Source organism: Akebia trifoliata, chromosome 6, assembly GCF_017979445.1.
Source record: "Akebia trifoliata isolate Shusen 1 chromosome 6, ASM1797944v1, whole genome shotgun sequence".
NCBI lineage: Eukaryota > Viridiplantae > Streptophyta > Magnoliopsida > Ranunculales > Lardizabalaceae > Akebia > Akebia trifoliata.
Window position 1 is genome coordinate 3534994 of NC_141380.1, and position 26470 is coordinate 3561463.

The 26470-nt window shown below is 33.8% G+C and overlaps 1 protein-coding gene across 2 annotated transcripts; it reads right to left on the bottom strand.

Annotated features, from left to right (window-relative positions):
• Positions 1–416: 416 nt before the first annotated feature.
• Positions 417–10343, bottom strand: LOC147399670 (serine/threonine-protein kinase CTR1-like). 2 transcript variants are annotated; one of them, XM_086445124.1, is made up of 17 exons: positions 9452–10343; positions 8373–8674; positions 8134–8278; positions 7515–7618; positions 6530–6738; positions 5102–5137; positions 4588–5028; positions 4381–4421; positions 4151–4219; positions 3913–4013; positions 3704–3788; positions 3395–3493; positions 2733–2801; positions 2492–2623; positions 2045–2139; positions 1735–1940; positions 417–858 (listed from the first exon to the last, which is right to left on the bottom strand). In XM_086445124.1, the coding sequence occupies exons 1-16, from the start codon at positions 10079–10081 to the stop codon at positions 1832–1834; spliced, it is 2667 nt and encodes an 888-aa protein (XP_086301250.1). In that variant the 5' UTR covers positions 10082–10343; the 3' UTR covers positions 417–858; positions 1735–1831. The 2 variants fall into 2 exon arrangements, with proteins under 2 accessions (XP_086301250.1, XP_086301251.1); XM_086445125.1 differs by lacking the exon at positions 5102–5137 and having other exon boundaries at positions 9452–10341.
• Between the last annotated feature and the right edge of the window lie 16127 nt (positions 10344–26470).

Here is a 26470-nt window from a genome sequence, read left to right on the forward strand (position 1 = left end):
TAATTATCTTACTATATAGATCGACTCTCTTTTGAAGCATACTGAATTATTTGTTTTAGAAATTTTTATGTTCGTACGTTTAAAAGAAAAGTATAAAGGATATGCCACGTATTTCCGGTTTACCAGATTTTTTACTGGATTTTCGAAACCCAAAATCAAATAAAACTCGAATATTTCACTAGGCTTGTCTTTCGATTTTGAAAAAAATGGCAATCTGCAAAATTTTAATCTTAAAAGACCCAAAGATGTTTGTTTGGGAAGAACACATGATTCTCATAACAAATATTTGTTGCCCACGTTTATTAGTGTTCAAAAGCAGGGTAAAGACGAGATGTGTTATTAACTATACATGAGAACTAATCCAACCCTCTTTTTAAGGTAAACTTGAATGAACAATATCAACAAAGCCAATATCATCACATAAAGTTTCCCTCCTCATATTGAATAAATCAATGTCACATATACAGTCAGCGAAACCATGTCAAGACTATTTAATAACCACAATAATCCGATCGATATTAATTGCAAATAATGGAACCACTAAACAATGGCAACCAACTGAAGAAAAAAAAACCTCATCACTTGACCTAAATTTAAAGCAATGCTCAAGCTGTATGTACAGCTGGTGAAGTCACTTGTTCCCTTAAACTACCTCTTTGAATTACAACATGGTGATGATACATACAAAATTACGTGGAGAAGATGGCAAACCCGGAGAGGATTTCAGAATGTTCGGCGAGATGACAAAGTTATAAGAGACTTGGGAAAGGAGTAACTTTGCGAAATCCAATGGCGATTTCGTGGTGTGTTAAAATTCTGTAATCTTGATCGGCAATAGGAGTTAGTATGTACAAGACCCTGCAATGGATCATATGCGCACCAAGGTTAGGATTTGAGTACATGTGATAAGTCCCAGTTAGGAAATGGTACATTGAAACTTTCTAGGTTTGAAGGCACAGAGTAATTGCACACTTGCTCCTCAATGTTTCGTCCTTCTGTAAATATCCCATTCCAAAAATAGGAAGTTCGAGACAATTGGGAGTTTTTTGGAAATTGGATGCAGTTACTAATTCATGATCTGGCATGTGCAGAATGAAAACGTTATTCTCAATTCTACGAGAATTTTCATGAAAGCATTTCATTTGCTTCTCTTTCATAGAAGTTAAACAGTGGTGGTTTCCATAGTCAGCCAAGGTCTCCAACTTATTGGAAAAATCACGATTAAATCGTGCCTTTTTCCTTCACTGATTTAATCACAACTTTTTAAGATACGTGACTTTTATGAACTTCGCGATCAAATCACGAACTTCATGATTAATGCGAAATAATGAGTATGCAAATGAGAATGACATTGATTTAATGTTTATAATCTGTTAATAAATCCTAATTCGGACTCATGATTATGATCTTTTTTATATTTTGAATAGTATAAACCTTGAATATGTTGTAGATCTGTGATTACTTGTTGTGGATGCATAAATGATATCAAAATGAGAATTCTTCATTTATCATTCTAGTTTAATATGGAACTTGATGATATACTATGAGAACACCCCATCAATAGGAACATTTACAAAGCCCTAACCTAGCTCGATTTTCCCGAATTTTTTCCATGGTTTCCCAATTTTAACGAATTTTCCTTTAAACCAGGGCACATTTTAAGCTTGGATGATTAAAACCTGACATTAGATAGTAGAAGCGAAGGTTAATGATGTAGACTTGAGAAAGACGTACCTGAGATGATTTGAGCAACTCGGGCTCCTGCCAATCAATGGAAAAACAAAAGAATGCCAGGTATGCACGTGACAATTTTCAATGGTCTTCCACCCATTCAGGTTAGTTGTGGCATGTTTGCATGAACCGGCGGAAGTGTCGGGGGTTTTATCAAAGGCTTCAAGGCTTCCATGATATCGGAGAAGGAAGGCCGATTCCACGGGTCACTGCAGTTTAACCATTGATTTTCACTTTCGTAAGAAACGAAAAACATTGATAGGTAAAATCAGAGCATGACAGTGCATAAAAAGGATTCAGAATTTCCACTCACTTTGCCCAGCAAGCCTCAATTAATGCAGCCACATGACGATTGGTATTGCTTGGAATATCAGGTCTTTTGTTCTTAAAACCAACAGCAGCTACCACCTACAAGAGAAGGGTTATTAAGCTATAATTCAACAGTTAAACAAGTGAAAGTATTTAAAATGAATGGAGCTATATCCATATGTCAAATTTAACGGGGGAAAAAAAAGACAATAAAAAGATAAATATATAGGTAATGAATGAACATATGTGTAAACCCATTATTATCCCTCGGTCTTTGCCACAAAAACTAGTTCAAATTCAGTTATTATTTGCCTTCAAAATATATATATATACTTGTCAAGCTTTCACAAGTACACTGAAAGCAAAGCATTAAAACATTTAAGTCGTTTTATGTATTTTTTCCATTTTATATTTCACTAGAGAACTTCCAGTAAAGAAACAGTGTGCAGACCTGTGCTGGATTTAAATTACTCCAAGGTTGTTGCAAAGTCACAAGTTCCCACAAAATTACACCAAAGCTGTAAACATCGGACTTCTCATTTGATGGTTCATCACGAAGAACTTCTGGTGCCATCCACTCAGGCTAATGAGAGAAAAATGAAATCATAATATGCAATAGAAAGCATCCCACGCTTCCTCGATAAACTGGGAAAGAACTGAATAATGATCATAACTAAAGAAACAAAACTTACAGTCCCTGCCGCAGATTTAGAGGAGAGAAAAGTGTTTGCCTTTAAGCGAGAAAGGCCAAAATCACAGACCTAAATGATCACAAATAAGATTGTAATACAAATGATAAAGTGAGTAGGGACACACGAACACCAATTGAAGCTCACCATAAAATTTAGAACGCAAGAACTTGGAAACAGAAAATTTTCAACTAATAAATACCGATGTTTAGAGTGAATGATGAAAGGTTATATGGTAGAATTCAAATTTGTACAGTCAACTTGGTCAAAATATGCCAGATGTTAAACTAAAAAGGTTACGTGTGGGCTTCTTGGAGTAATTTAAACTAAAAAGGTTACGTTAGGTAAAAGTATCAGAATTATCTAGATCCTTTTGCATAACAAAGATATCAACATTTGGAGAAGCTTCTTTTTGTGTACAAGAAATTGTGTTAATATGTGTAAAAGTAAAGGAGTTGTGCAACATTATTTCATAATATTAGAAAATCATGCACCATCCCTTCAAAGAATGAAGTTTACAGTCTTAACGACACTTTTTTTAAGGTGCCAACTTGCCAAGTTAGTACAGTTTGAGCGTTTAAACCACAAATCTGGGGGGCAAAACACTACCTTCACACATACATCTATCAAAAAATAAATAAATAAATAAAATTCATGAATCTTACCTTCACTGTGTACTTTTTGTCAACCAAAAGATTTGGAGACTTCAAATCTCGATGAACAATGGGAGGATTGCGCCGATGAAGATAATTCATTCCCTTTGCCTGTAGAGAGCAATGACAAGCTAATAAAGAGACCCAAATGTAAAGTTGCATATCCAAATAGAAAAATTATAACTATATCCAGCTCACATGCCTATGTAGTGTAGGAATTCTGGACATAATTCTAACCTAAGATAAGTAGTAGAATACGTGATAGTAAAAATATATACAAAAACTCGGAAGAGTATATGGGACGGTGTTATGAAGGAGTACCACATCATAAGCCATATTTAACCGACGCCTCTCATCCAATCCTTCCCTTGCACTAGATTTATGCAATAGCCTATATAAGCTGCCCCTGCAATTCGAAGCCAATAGGCTGATTACTTTTTCACAACAGATTTCACTTGTTTTGGTCATGTAAAAGAACTCATTGCTCCAAACAAAACAAAACAAAAATCTAGCAAGAATCAGAGGGAGACCTTGATAAATATTCCGTGACAATGGACAAGTTTGGGGGCTGAGTAACAGCACCCATGAAAAGAACAATATTGGGATGCCGAAGGCATTTCATTAATGCAACCTAAAAAAAACAGAAGAAATAAAATAAGGGGAGAAAAAAAAAACCTAAATATTTTCTCAAGTTAGTTCAAGATCTTCATTAATATACAAGGGGTAAGACTAGTAGCAAACTGAAGACAGAAGTTATCTCAGACATACCTCCCTCAAAAATTCCTTAAAGCGCCCAGCAAGGAAGTCTTGCTCCATAAGAATCTTCACAGCAACATCCTGACAATTACAGGCTCCATATGATTATAAACAAATGTATTACAAAGTCCAACAACCATAGACCTAACCAGTATAGTTCAGCTTCAGTGAACCACGAGAAACTGGATGATAAACATGGGGAAAATGGAAAACAACATACACAACAATAATTAAATGCTTACCGAACCATGCCAATCAGCACGATGGACAGTTCCAAAAGAACCTGAAACACATTCCATCAATACCTTTTCAGTTATATCCTTCAAGATTATCATGGGACTTGATAGTTTGCATGAGAGAACAAAAATATGTAACCAGAAAAAACAAGAATGATAGTTGCAATTTACAATGCTCTTCATATATTTTTGAAATAATAACAATAATAATACCTGCTCCAATTTTCTCTTTTAAAACAAGATCACTCCATGGAATGACAAAATCCTCCACATTAAGAGAAAGTTCACTACTTGATGTTGATTTATTTGATACCACTTGACCTCCCTCAATGAACCGCAGATCTCTACTCATATCAGCCCTTCGATTGGACAATGCTAAAAAATGTTGATCTGTATGCTTATTGGGTGGGATGCGTTTTTTAGGGACGGGATCCTTGACCAAGTGTGTTGGATTTATTGCATTCTGTGGACTATAAGAGCGTGGCAGCTGGGAATCTCTATCACGGTCATTTGACTGAGCAACTCTTTGGGCCAAAGGTGTCAGAGAATCATCGTTGCCCGAAACAGGCATTGGGACGTTCATGTCTGCATTCTTCCTATCAAAACGTTTAGAGAACAATGGATCTGCCGCATCTTCTTGATCACCAGCTATACCTGTCATGATTAAAACAAATGACTTCAGAATCAAAACCCTTAAACAAAATCAGTTCAAAATGATAATACAAACCTTGTAATTTGATCCATGGTTCATCCATTATTTGAACTGTAAAAACAAGCAGTATTTTCAAGACTGTTGGACAAAAGCTTGACGTGCAACCACGTTAACCATGGACAGAAACTCATTATCACATAACATTTATATGATGTGTAACACGAGGAGACAACAAAACCATCTTTCTTTCACTGCCAAAATGATTTCCTCAACCCGTCTTTAATACGACATGGGTGTTTCAAGTTAGAATGGTGGATTTCATTGATGGGATACTGAGTAATGCTTAATAGTTAGGCTGAATAATCTGTTGGGGGGTTCATCCCGAGTCTTCAAGATTAAATCGAGCATAACGAAAACGAACATCAAGAATGAAATAGAGACAAAATACCCATTTTTTACTGGGTTCATCGTTCAAATCGTCACCTACATCCCCAGGCTCGTTGAGCCAATATTTCCTTCGATGACAGATGTAGTACCCTACTTTTACATGTGCCCAAGGCCCCCCTCATACATCAGAGACCAAGTTTCTTTTATAATACAATACTTGATAACATATGTGTTATATCTAATGTGAGAAAAAGTACAATCCATAGACCCAACTACCATCAACATCAAAACAACTTGGATCATATAATTGCATATGTGATCAGGTCATTATGTCATTGCATTTGTAAGTATGCGGTCTCTTATGTGTTAAATGGTCAAAATTTTGATTATTTGGCAAAAACATTTTTTTGTAAATATCCCATTATCTCACCCACAACACAACACACACACACACACACACACAAAAAAAAACAATAACATATTTCTATTCTAATTTTAACTCACTTCTACTCTCATTTTGGCTCTCTTCTAAGTTTTAGTTTATTTATTTATTTTGACATTCTATACATTTTCTATTCCTCAAATCATTTGCATCAAGCTCAAGAAGCAAGCTTCAAAGGCTTCTGCAACATTCAACAAGCAAGATTTCATGTGTTTTATTTCCAAATTCTTTGAGTTTATGTGTTCTTACATACTTGTTAAACCTGGAAATATAATTAATTATTATAAAGGTCGCATATGCACACATCATATGCAAGTCGCACATCACCAAATTCGAAAACATATATGAAGTTTGAAGAGTTGTCTTTGTTATAGTCAATGAATTCTTTTTCATTTTTTTCTTCTTTTTGTGTGTCTGAATGCCCAGTGCCATCCAAAATAATAAATAAATAAATAAAAGAGTACCAACCGATTAGAATCATGCAAACATTGATCAAAATGGTATATTAGGATGTAACAGTTGCAGGTCTAATTGGATGCTATCAGATTGCTCAAAGAATTAGTAAGTGCACCAATAAAGAAATGCATGTTCCAAACAATTAAGACAAAATTTCTAATAATGGATATTAATTTCTCTTTTTTAGGAGAGACTGCATGAAGAAACCAGGGACTCACCTGTAGAACCATCATCAAATAGCAGATTGAGTGATAGACAGTCCATGAAATATTGTTTGGCTAATGACCTGAAATTCTCAGTTGTTTCAACTGGTTTAAACTTTGGATGACGCAAAGGTGATGAAATTGAGATGGAAGATGGACCATTGAGTAAGGAATCAGGCTCGCATAAGCACCCTGGCTTCTCAATCAAATCAACTACGTATTCCCTGCCAAAGTATAAGCGTATTCAGTGACCTAAAAAAGCGGGGCTTTCCTTAATAATATCATACTAATAAAATTCAATAAAGACTAGAATGTATGCATCAGTGTCAGAATCTGCAAAATAATGCATTGAAGTATATTTAACTCAAATTAGTAAGGCAGTTGTTTATTCTACATGGATCCAGTCATAAAGTACAAATCAATTCGACATAATTCCCCTATCCAGAATACAAGCCTTTGCTAGAAATTAATCAAAAAAAAAGGAATGAAAAAAAAAAAAAAAAACTCTAGAAAATAGTTTCAAAACTCAAACAACAACAAAACAAAAAACCAAGCCAAAAAAATAACAAGCCAGTGTGGATGACACCTAATTTAACTTGTACAGGGTGAACTGCAAATAATGTAGTTCAAACTTATAAATCAGACAACAGGGTCAAAACAAAGCTTTTCACCTCTGCAAGCTTATACTATTAGATAATAAAAAAATTGAATTGCAGTATGGTAAATCCACCTATGATATCAGTAACACAAAATGCAAATGTTGCACAATTTCAGGGTCACTCTCTTCGGGAGACAGTTGCACAAGGAACTAATTGCCCACCTCAAAAAAAAAACACTAAAAATTCCTCGAGGGAGTAGATTGTCACAATGATTTGTGACCATTGAATTCAAAGTAAGATAATGGAACAACAATGACAAAAAAAAAAAAAAAAAAAAGGCATTGCCATGAAATAATGCCTCTAATTTTTTTGAAAGTAGTCAAAAGTTCAATACAGCATACCTGTCGAGATCAAAACGAACGAGACAGGAAGAAGCATCATCTCTCCTACAGTATTTGCAGCCCTTGGCAATTCGGCAAGGTAAATCAATTGCGTCTGCTAAAACCTGTGAAAAGTATAGTTAAATATAAGCAATTGTTGTTATTAAACTTTACAAGAAGAACTTATTTAATCTACAGGATTTATATATGATCGATTAAATAAGATTTCAAAAACAACATATTGAATAGTGTGGCCAATCCTAAAATGACCCCAGGTCATTGAATATTTAATGGACCCACATCTCAAAAAATGTCATATTGAGAGCTGCTGGGCCCACTGACCCAAAGGTGGACCTACAGAAAAAGCTTAGCCTGATAAATTATTTCTAGCCATCGGATTTGAGAAATCATGGACCAGGAGTTCAGGTTTTTTCTTTGATAATAAACATTAAAAAAAAGTGTTCCATGTGGCATTTTTGGGTCATGGACTTATGGTAACATTGAATCCTGGGATCATGGCAGCTTGTCCATGCACAAACGAATTAGCAACCAGTGAGAAAACAGATTTGAAGTACCTCAACGGGAACAACTTAAAATGCTGACCACAAAAAATAAATATATAAAGGGTTATGACGCTTACTTTGAAGAGCAGAGCACGATGTCTGCAGAGACCAACAGATAGGCTTCCAATTGGAAGAACGACTGAGTCCAAGCAATCCTTTAAAACTTCAATGCAGTCCTTTCCATGGGAAACCAAACCATCTTCACCAGTAGAAGCTGCACCCCTTGTGATAGTAAGAAAAAGTTTGGTTATCAGAAGCACAAACGACCAGATAAATCCAGGCTCAGTTTTTTATTTAAGGGGTGTAGAAAACTCACCCCATATGACTGCAAACAAGCCTTGCCAGCTGATCAACCACTTCTTTTGTGGAAATGCAACTACAAGAAAGGCTTATTACCCTATCATGAAGCTCCTTCAATCCCGGATCACTATGTCTATCAATCAAAATCACTTCAAATGATGAATCATCACGAGGATGAATGGCCTTCAATGATTCAATTGATGGGACCCGGCTATACTCTTGGATATCAGTGCATAGGGTCCACACATATGGATCCATCCCTTGTATCAAGTAAAACCCATCGGGAATCTTATCGAAGTAAGATAAGCAACCATTCACCTAGTAAACATGAAGATTAAAAAAAAAATGTATGTCAAACTCAAACTATATGTTAAGATGGACGGCAAAGAAGAAAACATGAAAGAAAATCTACAAATGCTGATTACATTGCTGAAAAAACGTCACACCCTTGCCAGTGCACTACTAGCTGGACCCATGGTCGATTGGGCTCGTGTTTGCGGGGTGGAATAGCAGGGAGGGGGTGAAGTTAGTCCCACATCGACCAAAGAGCGTTCGAGATTCTGGGCTATAGGTAGTCCAATTCCCTTACCGCGTAACAACGCATTTTAAAGTCATAAGGGGAAATCAAAAGCAGACAATATTGTTACTTGATCAAGGGTGAGGAGGCGTTATAAAAAATGTCATTAGCCATGTCTGTAGATGTATGTAAGGTGATGAACCTCCGATGCAGTAAGCTAAAATGAAAACCTTCACAACCTCAATCAACCTATAACCCAATTTAAGAAAACCTGTTGGGAACTCTCGTGTTTTTAAATTATATACCGAATCCAATCTTCTTTAAACATCAAATATTTCAGCAATTCTAGATACTGAAAAACTAAGCTTGACTAGAAAGAAAACAAGTGGAAAGATCGAACTATCTAGATAACAACATTCCGTTAAGAACTTCTAAATGAATTCGCAATCTCAATTGGCTGAAAGACAATTCCATACCCATAATTGAAAAACCAAACAACTAATCTCTACTAATTGAAATTCAAACAAAGCAAGAACGAACTAAATCAATTAAAAGCCAAAAATGAACATAACTCTTACCCAAAATCTATGAGACAAAGCTTTGGGCGAAGCAGACAAAGATCTAACATCCGAATCGTCTGGAATCGGATCCAAGAAATTGGGATCATCTGCACAAGTAGCCTCATTTGAAAGCCGAAGAGCCAGCGCAAGCTGCAATTGGTAGCTCTCCTCTGTCTGCTGAGCCCAACTCTTCGAAGACGAAGATCCCACCGCGTCTCTCGCCCTCACCATCAACTCTCCTCCTCCTCCTCCTCCTCCTCCTCCTCCTCCACCTCCAACCTTAAACCCATCTTCCTGTAAATAACCAAACATCTCTGGATCATTCGCCGCCCCCATCGACGACGTAGGCACATAGTAATCTCCAGACAATGAGCTTCCCCCAAAGCTGCTGCCACTCGATTGTCTCTGCAATCCGATCGAAGGAAACAAATTCGCCATCCGTCCTTGTAGTTGAAATCGATGATCAGCATCCCAATCAAAACCCCTATCAAATTTCCCTTTGTTCTTCTCTGCAGACAGAGATTCATAAAGAGAAGATGGAGCTCCACCAGAGAACTTCGATTGCTGTTGCTGTTGGTGTTGCTGTTGATGATCTTCAGGGAATTGGCTTAAAGGAGAATAATCGGATCGTCTCCCGGGAATCTCCATGGAGAATATTTAGGGTTTTTATTAAATTTAAACCCTAGAAACCCTAAAAAAACGCCATTTTTACAGGTCGTTTGAAGTCTTGATCTCACAGACCTTTGTATTGTCGGAGAGAGAGAGTGGGAGATTCAGGTTCGATTATTTCCTATGGCGAAAATTTCTCAAATTTTTACAAAATTTTGGCGTCCGGCGCAATAGTCTTCTGTCCCACAAATATGAAAATAAAACCAACGTTTCGTCCGTAAGACAATTTCTTCTCTGTCAGCTAAAATAAATTTCTAACAAATATTAGATTACATTTTGATATTATATACATATATTAAAAATATAAATCTAAATAAAACATTCCTTCTAGTGCTTAGGATTTTGGTTTTGTATAAATGAATTATGAAATTAGGTCGATCCTACAAATACTTAATACATATTAGATTCGACATTTTTTAATTTTAATTAATTAATTGAGTTTCTTTTTCTTATGAGATACATCCAATGCAAAGTACATCAAAATTAATGTATAGAAGATTGATTTGTAAGGACGTGATATTAAAAATAGGGTTGTCAATGGATATCTAAATTAAACTCCAAGTAATAAAAAATTATTTGGTATCTGAATTCAACTTGGACGTCAAGTAAATGTAAAACATTATATCTTATTCGGATTCGAATAATAACCAGGTTGAACTTAATCTTCTATTACTATCCAATAAAATTTGAACTTAATGCATGTTTCTTTAACATCGTAGCAAAAACAAAATATTTTTTTTATTTTTTCTCAAATCTAATTGTCATAATGTAAGCAAAAAAACAAAAAAAAAAATAATAAGGAAAGATGAAGAATCTAGCTTTTTTTTTTTCATATTAGGGCTAAAGACACCTAATGTTCTTATAAAGAAATCTTCAGTACTAATGATTTCTAAGTCGTGAGTTCAATATTCAGTATGGACATTAATTTCTTAGGGACTACTCGTGAGGGTGTACCCTCACTTATTTGAAATGTGTGTTTGTGTGCGTGTGTGATGTAAGGGTGTTGCACGTGCCCTAAGACTAGTCCTTGGACAAGACCATGATCTATAAATTGGGCAAAACCCAACTACTGACCCGATCCACTATTCATAGGGATTTTTGATTATCAAATAAATAATACATAAAAATAATGTTCAAACAATGGTTCAAAGAGACATAATAATTTTAAAAAATGAGAAAAAAAATTCAAATTAATAAATAGGGAATATAAAATGAAACTTTATGATGGACCTTAGCAGTTATTGGAAGTATAAAGACTACCGTTGACTAAGTAATATCGTACAATTGATGGGTTAACCTAGTTGTAAAGAAAAATATCATTTTCACCGAATCCAAGGGCAATTTTGTCATTTAAGATAGGAGCAAATGCTGACTATTGGGGCCAACTTCACGGTTTTGAAATAGTCTGAGTGCGAGAGTCTTTTAAGTCAATTTTTGGAAAAGTGTGGAAGTCTGTCTCATTAGTAAGGTGGGCAAAAGAAATTATTCTATAAAATATTTAGAAAAAATACACACCCACGTATGCATATAATTGCGTGAAAAAACGTTTTAAAGCTCGTTGGGCCTACTCGAATAGAGAAGAAAAAAAAATGTGAGTTTTCTCTATTTTATAATTCCAACTCTACCCCTAAAATCCTTTTAAGACATTTTAAAAATTTTAAACTATCGCAATTTCTCTCTTATCAATTCTTTCTCTTCTCTCCACTTCCCTCGACCAAGTTATTGTGTTATATGTATTTTTTGCTTTTAAGAATCAAAATAAATGTTTTATTTAATTTAAAGAGAGATGGTATTGGCACCACAACTTTTAATTATTATACCTCAATTTCTTAAATTATTTATCATACTTTAATTACAATTAAAACATGCTCTTTAAATGTTACAAAGGCTTGGCTCAAATTATAACCTCAACATTATAATACTCGTTAATTTCAATAGTTGCTTACAATTATAATTAGATTTATATAAAATTTTAAACTCAAAAAATATAAATCTAACAACAACAACAACAAAAAAACAAACAAATAAATGAGAGAGTTTCTATCTACACTCCAACTTTTACTTATTTTCAATCATTCACTTGTTTTCTTTATTTGTCATTAGGTATAATAAGTAAAGTTAGGTGCCAATAACAACTCTCAATCTAAAATAGTAAAATTATTTTTAAAAGATTGACATCTTCACACTTATGGAGAGACACTCATATATAAATTCACAATCTTTGGTAGATATGAACAAAAAAATTATATGAATCGATTATCTCTAGCTATTTTTTCAATTAGTCGTAAATATTTGAAATAAACCTTCAATGATGATGATTTTACGAGGAAAACAAAGTTAAAATCAATGAGAAGTCTATTAGAGTGTATTGGAGTAGCGTCATGTCTTTTATCTATTCTATAGTTTTCTATTTTTGTTTCTATTTTTACATATAAATAATTGAGGTGTTCTATCTCTTTTCCTGAGCAGTCAACTTCTCCGCATCTTTTATGGTATCAGAACATCTAGGTTTTTAGTTTTGTCTCTGTCATTCCTCAAGTATGGATAGTTCCCTTCGATCCAAAACACTCTAATAAAGTCAATATCTCATCACTAAATTGATGGATTGATTCAATAACCAGAAAATAATGACAACCTCTTATGTATAAAAAAAGCTCTAGTGTCGCAAAAGTATCTTTAAGATTATGTAGACTTTTAGATGTACATATGGATGATTACAAATTCAATTTATGAGTTTACTTGCACGGGATTTTTATATTTGCAAAGCTCAATTATACAATAATAACTATAGGAAATCATGTTTTTATGAAAATGGGTGTGTGTTTTTAAAAAAATGATTGAACCAATCATGTTTTTTTAACATCGATGAAAGTGATTATAACTTATAAATTCACACATCCATCCTCGTCACATAAGATGGGGTGTGAAGTTTCTTTAAGAGTTAGTATTTAAACACATTAGATTCCTAACCAAATCATTTTGTATATAGCATGAAGCCCAATGTATTTAATTTCCAATCGAAAAATGCCATGTAGACACTATTTGTTGCTATAGGAATGTGACTTCATTATGAAATGTGACTCTTTTTTCGAAAAATGAAAAAGAATACAATTCTAAATTAATACGAATTGCAGGTGTCAACTAACTTAATTAATAAAGTCTTTGAGTGATGAATCTCGCCAACACTAAGTTATTGAATCCGTTAAAAACAAGCTTCCCCCCCTCCACCCACACCCACACCCACACCCACACTCACAAAATAAAATATAAAAAAAAAAATGTACATTAAAATTAGAGATTTGTTTTTGCCACACCAAATTTTACTAATACCACACCAATTCCTATGTAAATCACTAGAGAATTGCACACGATTGATTTAGCATTAGTAAAAATTGGTGTGGTGATAGTAATTCTCTAAAATTATTTTAAAATATTTATTTGAGACATAGGATTTGGTCAATTAAGAGGTTGGATAAATAAAGATTGGTTTCCTGAAATGGGAGCATTGGACGAGAAAAGTAAAGAGTAAAACAGCCACTTGGGGCCGACATACACTGTTGAGAGAAGGGGATGTTCGATGAATCTCAAATTGTCCTCAAAAGTCGTTCTTTGTGCCGTACGGGCCAGAACCAAGTGCCATTATTCTACTTCAAAAAATATTTTTAATTGTCTTAGAACCGCCACCGTGCGTGTCATTATTGTGTGCCTAAAATCTCATGAGGCTGCGGGCCATGAAAAATTGCACGATCGTGTTTACTACCTTGTCTATGTATCAAACTTTTGATGATTTGTGGTGATGAAGTATGTTAGATTAACTTGATCGAATGATAAAAACGGTTAATCAAATCTTGGATCTTAGGCACACAATAATTTGGTTGGAATCGGCCTAAGAAACGATCTGATAGATCCTGACATGAAGTGATTGACCTACTGAACTATTTAACAGATTCTAAATGTGTAAATCGATGTACTAATGAAGGCCCACACTACCTTGGCATGGGATCGATGATTGGACTGAATAGGATACCGATGACATGTGTCAATGCCACCCAAATGTGATAACTAATGAACATTTTGCCACATTGTCAGGTATTTCAAAATACAAAGTTAGGCTTTTGCAATTGAGTTTTAAACTTGATCGCTACTTTCAAAATATAAGATGAGTTAATGTAATGGAGAATTCACGATGACCATCTTGATGAATTTCAAAACAATGATCCCTTCACTCAAATAACTACTGCATCAATCATGGTCAAGACTTCAGCTTCCTAAGACCGATGTGGTCTTGGCCATTTCACCAACTCTTAAGAATCTCTAAAATCCCGTTTATTTCATAAATTCTATCTTTTTTAAAGTAATTATATTTTATTTTAATATAAAAACAATGTATCTTTAACATTTTCTATTCAGAGAAATAGTTTTTTTTTTAAATAATGTATATTTAATTTGATGTTTTGTAAATTATTTTCAACTCGCAACACTCCTGTTTTTTTTGTTTTTTTTTACGGGAACTTTACTTTTTTGGTGGGAACTTGTGAAAAATTCAAAATGAAATAAAGTATTTTCGTTGTTGGGTAAGAATAAAGTCGACCCCACATTTTAAATCTTTAGTTATTCAAGTATGAGCGAGCGATTGAAGTGTAGTGAAGTGGCTGCGATACATGAACCTTTTGTATAGTGGTGATCTTTGGGGCCTGCGTGATACATCATTAGGAGGAGTCGAGGAATCTTTCTTATTTATCACTAATTATTATATCATAGTTGACTTAGTGACAATTGAGATATAATAGATTGAATTGATCTCAACCATCCATTGTGCAATCATACATAAGCTGGTGTGGATTCTCATCCAACCTTTCATTATGTTGTAGGGTACCCTAAATTTTTAGTTGTCTCCATTGAAGTGGTTGCAAATATTTTTCATCATACAAACACAAGTCTCATTTTTCCTTTCGGATTTACATTACAAAACTTTCTTAATGGTTATAGTTTTGGGTAGTGCCGTTCTAGAGTAACATTGAAATTGACATCGTTTGAGACATTGGTGTACACATAACCATAGATATTTCTTACTTGTATCTCGATGAAAGCATCTATGATTCTATAGATGCATCCACGTCAGCAAATGTCTGAAACAATATCAATTTCAATGTTATTTCATCATTTTCCTTTTGGGTAAGGATTGGGTGACTCAAGAAATCCAATTATTAAGATTTATCATAGGAAAATGTATCAAGATACATATAAATTATGATCATTGAATACGTCTTTTTTCAATGAGTCACTAATTCCGACATGTTAGTTATGAATCTACAAGTTGTCTTTAGATTCAAAAGTGAACAAAGATGCATAATTAGGAAAATGTTAGGAAAGAGTGATTCATGAAAAAATCTTTGATCGTTAAATATGAAATCTAGTTATTGGTAATTTATATGTATTATTGTGGTTTGTGGAGCCAGATGGTACTGGTCAACAAAGAGGTATTGTAAATCAAACCACACCTTCACAATGGAATTATATTTCTCGTTTTTGGTGAAAAGGTGAAAATTTGTAATTACGAGTTTTTCTTTCATAGTGGAATCAATGTGATCCGTGGATGTACCTCAATCTAGAGGGAATCAAGTAAAATCTTTGTGTGATTGCATCTTATATTTAGTTTTTAGATATATTTTCTTGTTTCGATTACACTTGTTTTCTTATCATGTATCCTAATCCACATAGTGATAATTGTTAAATATTTGAAATACCCTTGTCTTCATCTTTTAACCTAAAAAAAATTTGTTAAATTTTTCGTCAAAATGTCTTAGACCTCTAGGGGTACTTGCTTTTTCCCTCACTCGTCAACCATAAGGTCCATCTCCTTCTGCTTCAAAACTCAAGAAAAAGGATAGGATTCTCTGGAACGTAGAACACGATGGAATTTTTTGGAAAAAAATTCCAAATTTGTGTACAAGATGTTGAAGGATGGATAGATTGAAAACACGGTTTAGGAGTTCAAAGATAATAATTTGGGGGAAGAAAAATCAAGTTAATACCCATAGGTTGTTCTTGCTTTATTCCATTATAATGGATTGTTTCAACTTCTTTATTAAAGTTTCTAAAAGTGTGAGTATGCATGTACATCTCTTATTTTTAAATTTCTAATGATCATGACTTTTGAATTATTTAATTTTTCAGTTTACTAAAGTCTCAAGATGGCACAAACTTAATATATTGCTTCCAATTTGAAATTAGGATCTCTATGATTGCAGAGAATTCACTTTCAAATAAAATATGAATTTCTCGAGAAATGAATTATGGTGTTCGATTGCCCATAAAAAGAAAAAGAAATATTGGTTTTTAGTTTTGTGGGCAAGGGTAATCATGGGAGAGAACATATTTTCCTCTCTTGAGGGAAAATTATTTTGGGTAAGAAGATGGTTCTCTTGGACTTCTGGGAAAACATGCAATTATATGGCAGAAAATTATATTTTCCTGGTGAGTCATTTTTCCTCTCACTTTCCATGCGCAACAATACAAACTCATGTTCTTAGAGATGTGTGATTGGATTTTTCTTTTATTTTACCAAAATGACCTTGATTATATTAAATTTAAATGTTAAGATGGGGGGCATTATTAGTATCCCAATTTTGGCCTTCTCTCATTATGATAGTAAAGACTAGACATGAATGTTAAGATGGGGGGCATTATTAGTATCCCAATTTTGGCCTTCTCTCATTATGATAGTAAAGACTAGACATGAAAAAAAGGGCGACCCCCCCCCCCCCCCCCCAAACGTGGCCTGGGCTAGAATCATAGACTTTTCTCTCAGGATACGCAATTGTACAGGGGGCTTGTGAGGGCGTGTGTCAGAGGGGAGCATCAGAAAATCATTATTCTTTCTCATTAAGATAATATATATCTATTATATAAAGTGGGATTTTTGTCCCAATCATAAACATAATTTACGGTGTTAAATCTATTTGGCAAGATCCTAAGGTGGATATTGTTTCTCACTCTAAAAAAAAAAAAACTACCTAAAACCAACTAACTACCTGAAACCACCTCACCTTCCATTTATCTTAAACCATCCTCTCCATTTTTTAAACCCAAAATTGTTTTTTCAAAAAATGATCACATGAAAATTGTTGGAGGGAGGAAATGCCTCTCTCTCATTTTGTTTTTATTTGGGGAAGAGGGGGGTTGTGATTTTTATTTGTGAGTGCGATTGTTTGTGATTTTTTTATATTTATATTTTCTTTTTGTAATTATCAGAGACATTTGTTTCTCAAGCATACATATGATAATTTAATAATAATATGTTATTTTCAATAGTAATTTCTCTCTTTTTGTTGGAATTTTTTGAACATTAGCTATGATTTTTGAAATAATTATGAAAAAGTTAACTCCTAAACTTGGTCAAACACCAAAAAAAAAAAGTGTTTTTTTTCTTCTGTTTTTTACGTCTATTTAAAAAAAAATTATTTTTTCCATTCAATCTAAGAGGGATGTGCTTTTTTAATGTTAATAGTTTGATTTATTTAATTTAATATTTTATTTATTTAATTAAATTTTCAATGTGTAAAGAATATTCAACCGGTGAGGAATATGTGTGCACACATGCCGTAGTCACGGGCATCCGCTAGTCTATCATACAAAACAAAATTTTTGTCCCAGTCATAAACTTTGTACTTCATTGTTAATTTTGGGAAAATAATTTTCCAAATGGATTGGGTTGGTTTCATGTCCTGAGGAAAAATCCTTTTAGGGAGGAAGATTGTTTTTCTAGGAAAAATGCAACTATATGCCCGAAAATCACATTTTCCACAAAAAATCATTTTCACGTCTTACAAAGACTGAGGGATAGAGTTTGGGCTTTATTTTCAATAAACTAAGTTTGGTCCTGATCCAAAACTAATGGAATGTAACGGACCTATAACTGGGCCAAGATTGAGCATTTTGGCCGGGTTACATATCCATCAAGTTGGGCTCAAGAAAACTTGACCAGGACCGAGTCCATCCCAGTATTGCATCTCACCCACCCATACACGTGGCCCAGCTCCCATGAACTTTTTATCTCCGTATCTGTTTCCATTAACGAATTACGGATTGATGTGCACTTCCATAAAAAGGACCCTCAATGGGATGGCACCCCACCTGGCCACCCATATACATCATGATCCTGTACTCCAGGTTTATTGTGACATTGTTCGACTCCATATATTCTTTTTGCCACTTGGCATATCTTTTCAATTTCTGACCCACTCTCTTCGGTGGGGAGTACACATCAAAATTAGGCCTGATTGGTAAATTCCCCTCAGTTTGACTCTTCCAGCTTATTATCATTTCCACTTATGTACATGTTTAAGGATGCAAATTCTCATCCATCTTCAATTTCCTTTTTCTCAGTTTGATTATGATTACATTTTATTGATCGAGTGATGTATGAAAAATTGCAGAATAATTCAAATCATGTGATCCTAGGGATCTGGATGGGTGTCGGAGTCAGAATTATCCATGGAGACTCATTCTTAAATCAAAACGTCGAAATCTTTAAGATTTAAGGAAGATTGTGAATTTTTCATTTTTTGGTCTGATTCCTTTGTTTAACTCTTTTTTTAGAAGATTTTGTTATTTTAGAAAATTTTCTTTCTATTAATAACTCTAGTTATAAAAGTTAGAATCTCACATTGTTGATTCTACCTTATTTCTAAGATTTAATAGTATCTATTTCTATGTTTGGGTAGTTTTTACTATTTTTAATAAAATTTTATTTTTAACTATTTTTGTGTTTTACTAAGATTATAAACTTTTTTTTTTCTATAAAAGGATTGTAACTGCAATGCAAAAAAGAAAAAAATCATATTCAATTTCATAAAATATCTTTTTGAAAGATTTTTTTTTTTTTTGTGGATTCAAATTTTCTTATTTTTCTATTGTTTCATGCTACATCATTAAGTCAATAAAAATTTTGGTAAAATAATTGAAAATATTTAAGTAAATTTACTTAGCTTTACTTTCTTCAGTCATATAGTTCCTGGAAATCTTTGATTATAACATGTTAAGAAAGAAAATTACAACATTGGTTTTTTTTCGAGATTTTGTGGAAGTTCTTCTACACATGATGTGTCAATGTCTAGATATAGTTTCTATATTTCATTTAATCGTTGAAACACACGATGTCTAATCACGACATCTTTACTTGTTACTTGCCAAGGCCTCATACGTACCGATCGCCCCTTTTGGGAACACTTGGGACAATTTGTGGTACGATTCGTCCGATACATCTCGGTATCGTCCACCAACAAGACGGATAGACAAGTCAAACATATCAGACGAGATTTAAAATCACAGCTCATTTTTCTCACTGTTGAACGAGACGACTCAAACCATGGACGAGATGACACGTTAAAATGAGTTTTAAAACGATGGTCCCAAGTCAAGGAAATAATCAAATTAAATATTCTAAAGGAACGAGAAGTGGGTCCAAAAGTTTGTAGATGAGGATAGTAAAAAACATATACGAACACACCCCTTTAATGACAAAACACTTGGCTCTTTACAAAATCCGTATCGACCCCAAATCATTGTTATAAGGCTTCAACGATGATGATCTTGATCAACGAGGTTTTTTTAGATCATCATCCGTAGAAATAATCTCAACCAACCATCGATTGTATTGTTTTAGAGGGCCAAAAAAAACTATAGAACAGTTGTACTTATCGAACTTTTAGAAGATATTGATCAAACTATTAGATTGGTCTCTTAAATGGGACCAACAAGTCCAACACTAAGCTGACAAGACTACACGTCTATATGTACTATTGTAACGTATCAAAGCTACGAGGACCACTTAGTTTTTTTCTCTCTCAGTTTTCACCCATAGAGTTTTCATCTAATGTGAAACAAAGTAAGTGGCTGAAACAGGGCTGCAACTTGGACCGACCTTACCCGACCGTGTTTGAATTGAGAGAAATGGAAAGAAGAGAAACTCATTGCTATGTTTGGATTGAGAGAAGTGGAGAGAAAAGAAGAGAAGAGAAATTTAATTTCTCTCCACCGTGTTTGGATTGATAGGAGAGAACTTGGGACAATTTTGAAATTTCAAAATATCTTAAAAGAGATTTAGGGACAGAGTTGAAATTATAAAATATTTTAAAAGACTTTCACTCTGTATCTCTCCTCTTCTCTCTACTTTTAGAGAGAAATAAAACTCACCTACTTTTCTTTCATGTTCTCTCTAATTCTTTTCTCTTCTCTCCCCATTTAACAATCTAAACAAGAAAATTGAAAGAAACTCATTTATTTTCTCTTCTCTCCATTTTTCTAAGAGAAGAGAAACTCAATTTATCTCCACCATGTTTGGATTGATTAGAGAGAATTTAGGACAACTTTGAAATTTTAAAATATCTTAAAAGATATTTAGGAGTAGCATTGGCATTATAAAATATTTAAAAAGGATTTCTCCCCTCTTCTCTCCACTGAAAACTTGCATTTTTTTTTTCTCTCAAATTATTTTCTCTCTTCTCCTCACTTAACCATTCAAAAATGAGAAATGGAGAGAAACTCATTTATTTTCTCTTCTCTCCATTTCTCTTAATCCAAACACATTGTAAATGGCCTTGGGTCGAGCTTGAACCTATAGGATTGAAGCTTGGAATGAGATTTTGGATTCGATTTTGGCAGAGATCTTAGGCAACCCAACTAACCCAAGTTTAACCTTGTATTTATCGTTAAATACATCAATAATTACATTTATGTAGACTTACTAGAATATAATTGGACAAATTTTGATCAATCCAATAAACTTGACCCAACATCCCAAGTCGACCTCACTCTACAGGTGCTAAGGAAAGTAATTAAGTTTGGATTCGATAATTATTTGGCAGGGTCAATTTGGATGAATTTAAGGAAGTTCTGGAAGAAGCTTGACAAATCTTGGATAGAGGGATGGATAGGCAAAAAAAAATTGGGCCGAGGGATATACCTAAAAAAATTTATCTTTTTTTATTTAAATAATTAATAATTAATTTTAAATAACCAATTTTTTTTTTTTTTAAACACTGAGATTTTTGGAAAATTTTCAACTTATTTGACTAGTTGGCGCTGATACTTTTCCAAAATTTGACAATTTTTGTGATTGATTTGAGCACACCATCTAGGCTTGACCACGTATCGGGTTGGTTTTGGATATTGGCCTGGGCTTTGGTAGAGAGGTCTCCTTGACTGAGAGTAGAGATATGTTTTAATAAATAATCCTATTAAGTTATTAAATTAACATAATACTGTCATGTGTATATTAAAAATTAACATAGTATTGCCACATGTACATTAAAAATCTCTATTGACTTTGGTCTTTTTTATATAAATTAATAGAATAATAACATCAATGCCCTTATCATCACTTTTTCATTATAACTATTAACATCATTATATTATTACAGAATTTTTTATTTTTAAAATTTTGAAATGAGATAAATAATACACGTATGAAGTATAAATCGCATAATCTTTGTTTATCAATTTTTTTTTACTGAATTTTATTACGACTTTTGTTTAATCCCACCCAAAATCGAATAGTACTCAAAATTTTCATGTATTAAATTTTATCATATTCTGAATTATTGATAAGGCATGGATGAAAGAAGCATATATTTTCTTCTTGGGATACAAGAGGATCGTTTTTCGAGTCGGCTATCAGTGCTCTCTACCCACAATTTTTTTTCTCTCATTTGGAAACAGTTTTACATTTTTTCTAACACGTGGCAATTTATTATTGATTTAACAGGAAAACACCATTCGGCGCAAGAGCTTTAATCTAGGGTTTTACGTAGCAAACTGTTTCATCGACACCCAACCAGAACTCAACACCCGAATACTGACGTGGAAATAAACGCCACGTCATCAAGAGTAGCAGCATTTGATGATCGATGATGAGAGAGAAAGATAATTAAAAGCCAAGGAATCGCGGGTGTCCTTTGGCTTGTCTCTCTCATCTAATATTTTTCCCCCTATCTTTCTCTGCTTTTTCTTCTGTTTTTATACTTTTATTTTTTGTTTTTTAATTACCTCTCAATTCATCGAGATCCGTGTAAATCCCTGGTTTCAGAGTTTCAATGGCCAACAGAGAAGATCAAAGGTAGAACTGAAGAAAGCTTGGATTCTGCAACAATGGCGTCGTCTCTGTTCTTCAATAATCCGAATCAGGTACGTCGTTCTCTCTCTGATAAATATCATAGTCGTTCCAAAGCTCAAATGTGCTTGAAAAAGATCATAGATATTATCTCCTCTCCTTCTTCGATTCAACCCTGTGAAAACTCGAAACGATTGTCTCTGTATCCGAAATTCGAATCCGAAGTGAAAGGTTGGAAAGAGAAAAGGAGTGATTTGTGTTCTAGAGAACGGGGGTTTGATATCGATTTGAATCTTAGTTTAGGTTGTGTGGCTGAAACTGAAGAATCGGAGAATCAGACAGAGAAAATAGGTTTTAGTGCGTGTAGTGGCGTTGGAGATGGAGATGGTAGGGTTTGTGGAATCATCGTTAACTGTAGTTCTTCGGTGGAAAAGAGTGCTGAAAGTGAATGCGATCCAAAGGAGGATGGGAACTCATCTGGAGATTTTCCAGCGATCGAAGCAAACGTTGTACAAGAAGAAGGAAAATTAATCGAAGAGGAAACTAAAGAATTTTCTGAGATCACAAATCTACAAATCCAAAGCACCGAAATCGAAACTAAACAAGAAATCGAAGATGGAGAACTGAGCGAGATTAAATCAGAAGAAGAAGACGACGAAATCCAAGAAATAAAATCCGAGACGAGAGAGTTTAATAGTGAAGGATATTTAGGTTTACTCGTCGAAGCTGCAAGAGTGATTTCTGGAAACTTCGAAGACGAATCAGAACACGAAGCAAAAGAGGAAACTCAGAAGAAAACCGAAAACGAATCGATGCCTAGCAGATCGAAAAGGAATCGATGTTGGATGTTGGATTTCTGCGGAGGTTTCGAGGACATATCTCCGATCGTAAGATCGAAACGGGGAAGGAGTCAGGTGTTGCCGTACAGATACAGAGATTCAGTTATGGAGCCATGGAAAAGGCTTACTAGACAGAGATCATCGAGAGTTTCTGTAAAACCAAGGACGCAGTGAACATGTTTTCTGTGTTCTTTTTTCGAGATTCCAACCTCCATGCAGAAACGAAAAATTCGCCATTAATGGCGGAAAAAGAGAAACTTCAGAGCTGAAAATATTTGCTGAGAGTCGTGAGTAAGAGAATGGAGGAGCGGGTGAGATGGAATTTTCTTTAAATTCCGTCTCTCATATTATTTAACGTATTTTATCTATGTTTTAATCCGGAGAGACGATGAAGTTTTTTTTTTTTTTTTAATAATAATTTTATGAGGTTTTTATGCTTTATTTTATAAATAGATGGATTTAGGGAAGTTTGTTGCCTGTTCTGCGTGTCTGATAGTAACTTGACTATGGCTTCTCTGGTAGTAGAAGGGGGAGTAGGCGTAGCTGGAATTGAATTTGGAATCGTTGAGTCAACTCAGTTCTTAGTCCCACATATATATATATATATATATATATATATATATATATCAGGTTTTTCTCCTTTTTTTTTTTTTTTTTTTGTTGAGGTTGGTGGGGGGTGGGGGTAAGTAATTAATTAATTACTTATAAGTTATAACTTGCTAATGGCTAGTAACCAAGTTCAAATTCCACTATTGTTCCAGGGTTCGGTTTTGGTTAACTCAGATAAGCAAATTCATAGATTATACTAATGATATTTTTGGGTTTTTTTTTTTTTTAATTTGTGATTTGAAGATTGAAGAACATAAAATTTTACAATTATGATAAAACTTTTATTATTATTGATGCACACAAACTAGGGGTGCAACTTGGTTTGGTTTAAATAGAGAATCAAACCAAACCGATAGTTTTGTAATGGTTTGGTTCAGTTTGGAACAAGTTGCAATTTGATTCCGGGTTAAGAAAATGGAGAATTGGTCAATTTGATTCGGTTATCAAATCAAGCTTGTATAGATAAAATTGAAACAAACCGAGAACCCAACCCTTATGTAGTATATATATATTATGAACTATTTTAGGAGTTCAAATATATTTTAACTTTTTGATATATAAATTAATGATTTATTGCATGAATTTTTTTGTTTATTATTATATATATATTTTCATTAAAAATATGTTACTTCCAATTTATAAACTATTGGCAACCGATATAATTGAACCGATCTTAATTCGGTTTGAGTTGGTTTGGTTCCAATTTGACCTCAAACCGATTCAAGTTGCACCCCTAATACAAGCAACCAATATTACACATAAAAAATGATCAAAAAGAAGAGAAGAGATCACACAAGATTTGTTCTTGAGGCTCATCCCAAATTCAAACCACACCCTTAGACTCTGAAGAATTATTCTATTGGTCTTGAAGTTATTACAAGATCTACAATACATGATCTCCCCTCCCCTCTACATGATAACCCCCTCTTTAAATAGAAAAAGACAAAACTAATTTAAAAATTAATCAATCATTATCTTCCCTCAAATCAAGGGATTTACAATCTGTCATTAATCAAAAATAGAGAGCCCCTAACTAATGAGGAGATTTTCTATTTAGACAAAATTACATATTTATCTCAATATTTTTTTAAATATATCGATGATGGCTCAAGATACGCATTGAATCTGCTATACAACTAATCATTGTGATTTTTCTTGTTCATGCCACGTGTCAAATACATTTTTTTTTTTACCCGCACAAAAGATTGAAAAAATATCTATACATGACCATTGATTGATAAATTGTTGATTCGTGGGGTCTCTTGTTCAATGAATTTTATCGAATTTTTGAAAAAATTGGAGATTTTTTATTTATTATTCTAATGATCATCTAATATAGTTGACCAGTGATCCTCCCCATATTTATAATCTTGTGGTCTTACAACCAACTGGGATTTTGATTTTGCTACAGAATCATCATCTTAGATGGGGACCTATGTGCCTGCTTTCATTTTATTTTTAGTAATTTGGCATGGAATAATGGATGATTTCGCTTTTATATCTTAGTTTTTTATGGTTTTAATGCTTGCGCACTTGAGATGCCAAGGTGGTCATTGCCTCTCTCCCTAGAAGCACAATAACTTACTCTTTAAGGCCCATTTGAACCTCAACTCATAGAACTGAAGTCATTTTTGTCTCATTCACTTGGGGCACACTTTATCATAGGTTGACTGAATCATCAGAATATATAACTTGAATTTTTGGCACTCAAAGTATATGCCACTCAAGATTGCATGAGGAATGGCCACCTTGTTGGAGGTTTACCCTCTGACTGGGCATGGCACTACTAACCCTAGATGAAGACAGATGAATTGCCATGTGGATGACATATCAACTGTCACGTGTCATCAGCAACGATGGGTAAATGCCCCATGAAAGAGGGGCCATGTGAATGCAACACTGCTTTACTTAGTCGAATGTTATTATCGATCATAGTTAGCAATTTGGTATATAGAGAGAATTCGCTGGATAAATTCAGGTATAATTTGGAATGTGCATTCAACAATTCATTTAAAATTTTTGTCAAAAGGACGAAGAGAAAAATGAGAAAAATGTCACATGCACTCTCAAAAATGAAATATACTAAAAATAATGCTATATTTAGTATTGTTATCAGAATATCTCAAAATTTGCCAAATTGTCTTTTTTGCATTGAAAAAAGTGTTATTTTATTTTATTTTTTTTAACAACATTATTTTTTAGATGAAGTATTGGAGAAACATGTGTCAAATACAGCATTTTTTCACTTTACTGTTTTGAAAAATGAAATTGAAAAAGGCAAGTAGGGCATTACCACTGGAGTTGCTTTTAGATGATGGATGATGGTAATCATTTGATGGTGAAGCCATAAAATATATGGGGAGAATAAGGAAGATATGGCAATACAAAATTGAGGTAGGAAGAATTTTTTTTAAGAAAAATCTCATTTATCTATATACCTCTTTACAATTTTTTTCTTTGTTAAATTTAAAAAAATATATATATATATATTGATCAAGAATTTTTTTTATTTATGATAAGGTGTCCGAACCTATAGGCCAGGGCAAGGCTATTGGCAACACCATATCTTATTATCTCGCCCAAAACTCCGGGATACATGAAATACATTTACCACATGGCACCAAATGAATGAATCAATGAACATTACAATGGAGAATAATTGGAAGCAAAAGTCCGGGCCAAGTGGTGGAGAAGCCATTGCGAACAGGTTCCTACAGAACTACTTCACAGCGAAAAAGAGTGGACAATGGGGAAAGTATCTACTAGAGTGCACATCTTGTAACAAATTATCAGGTTATCTGTTGGAGC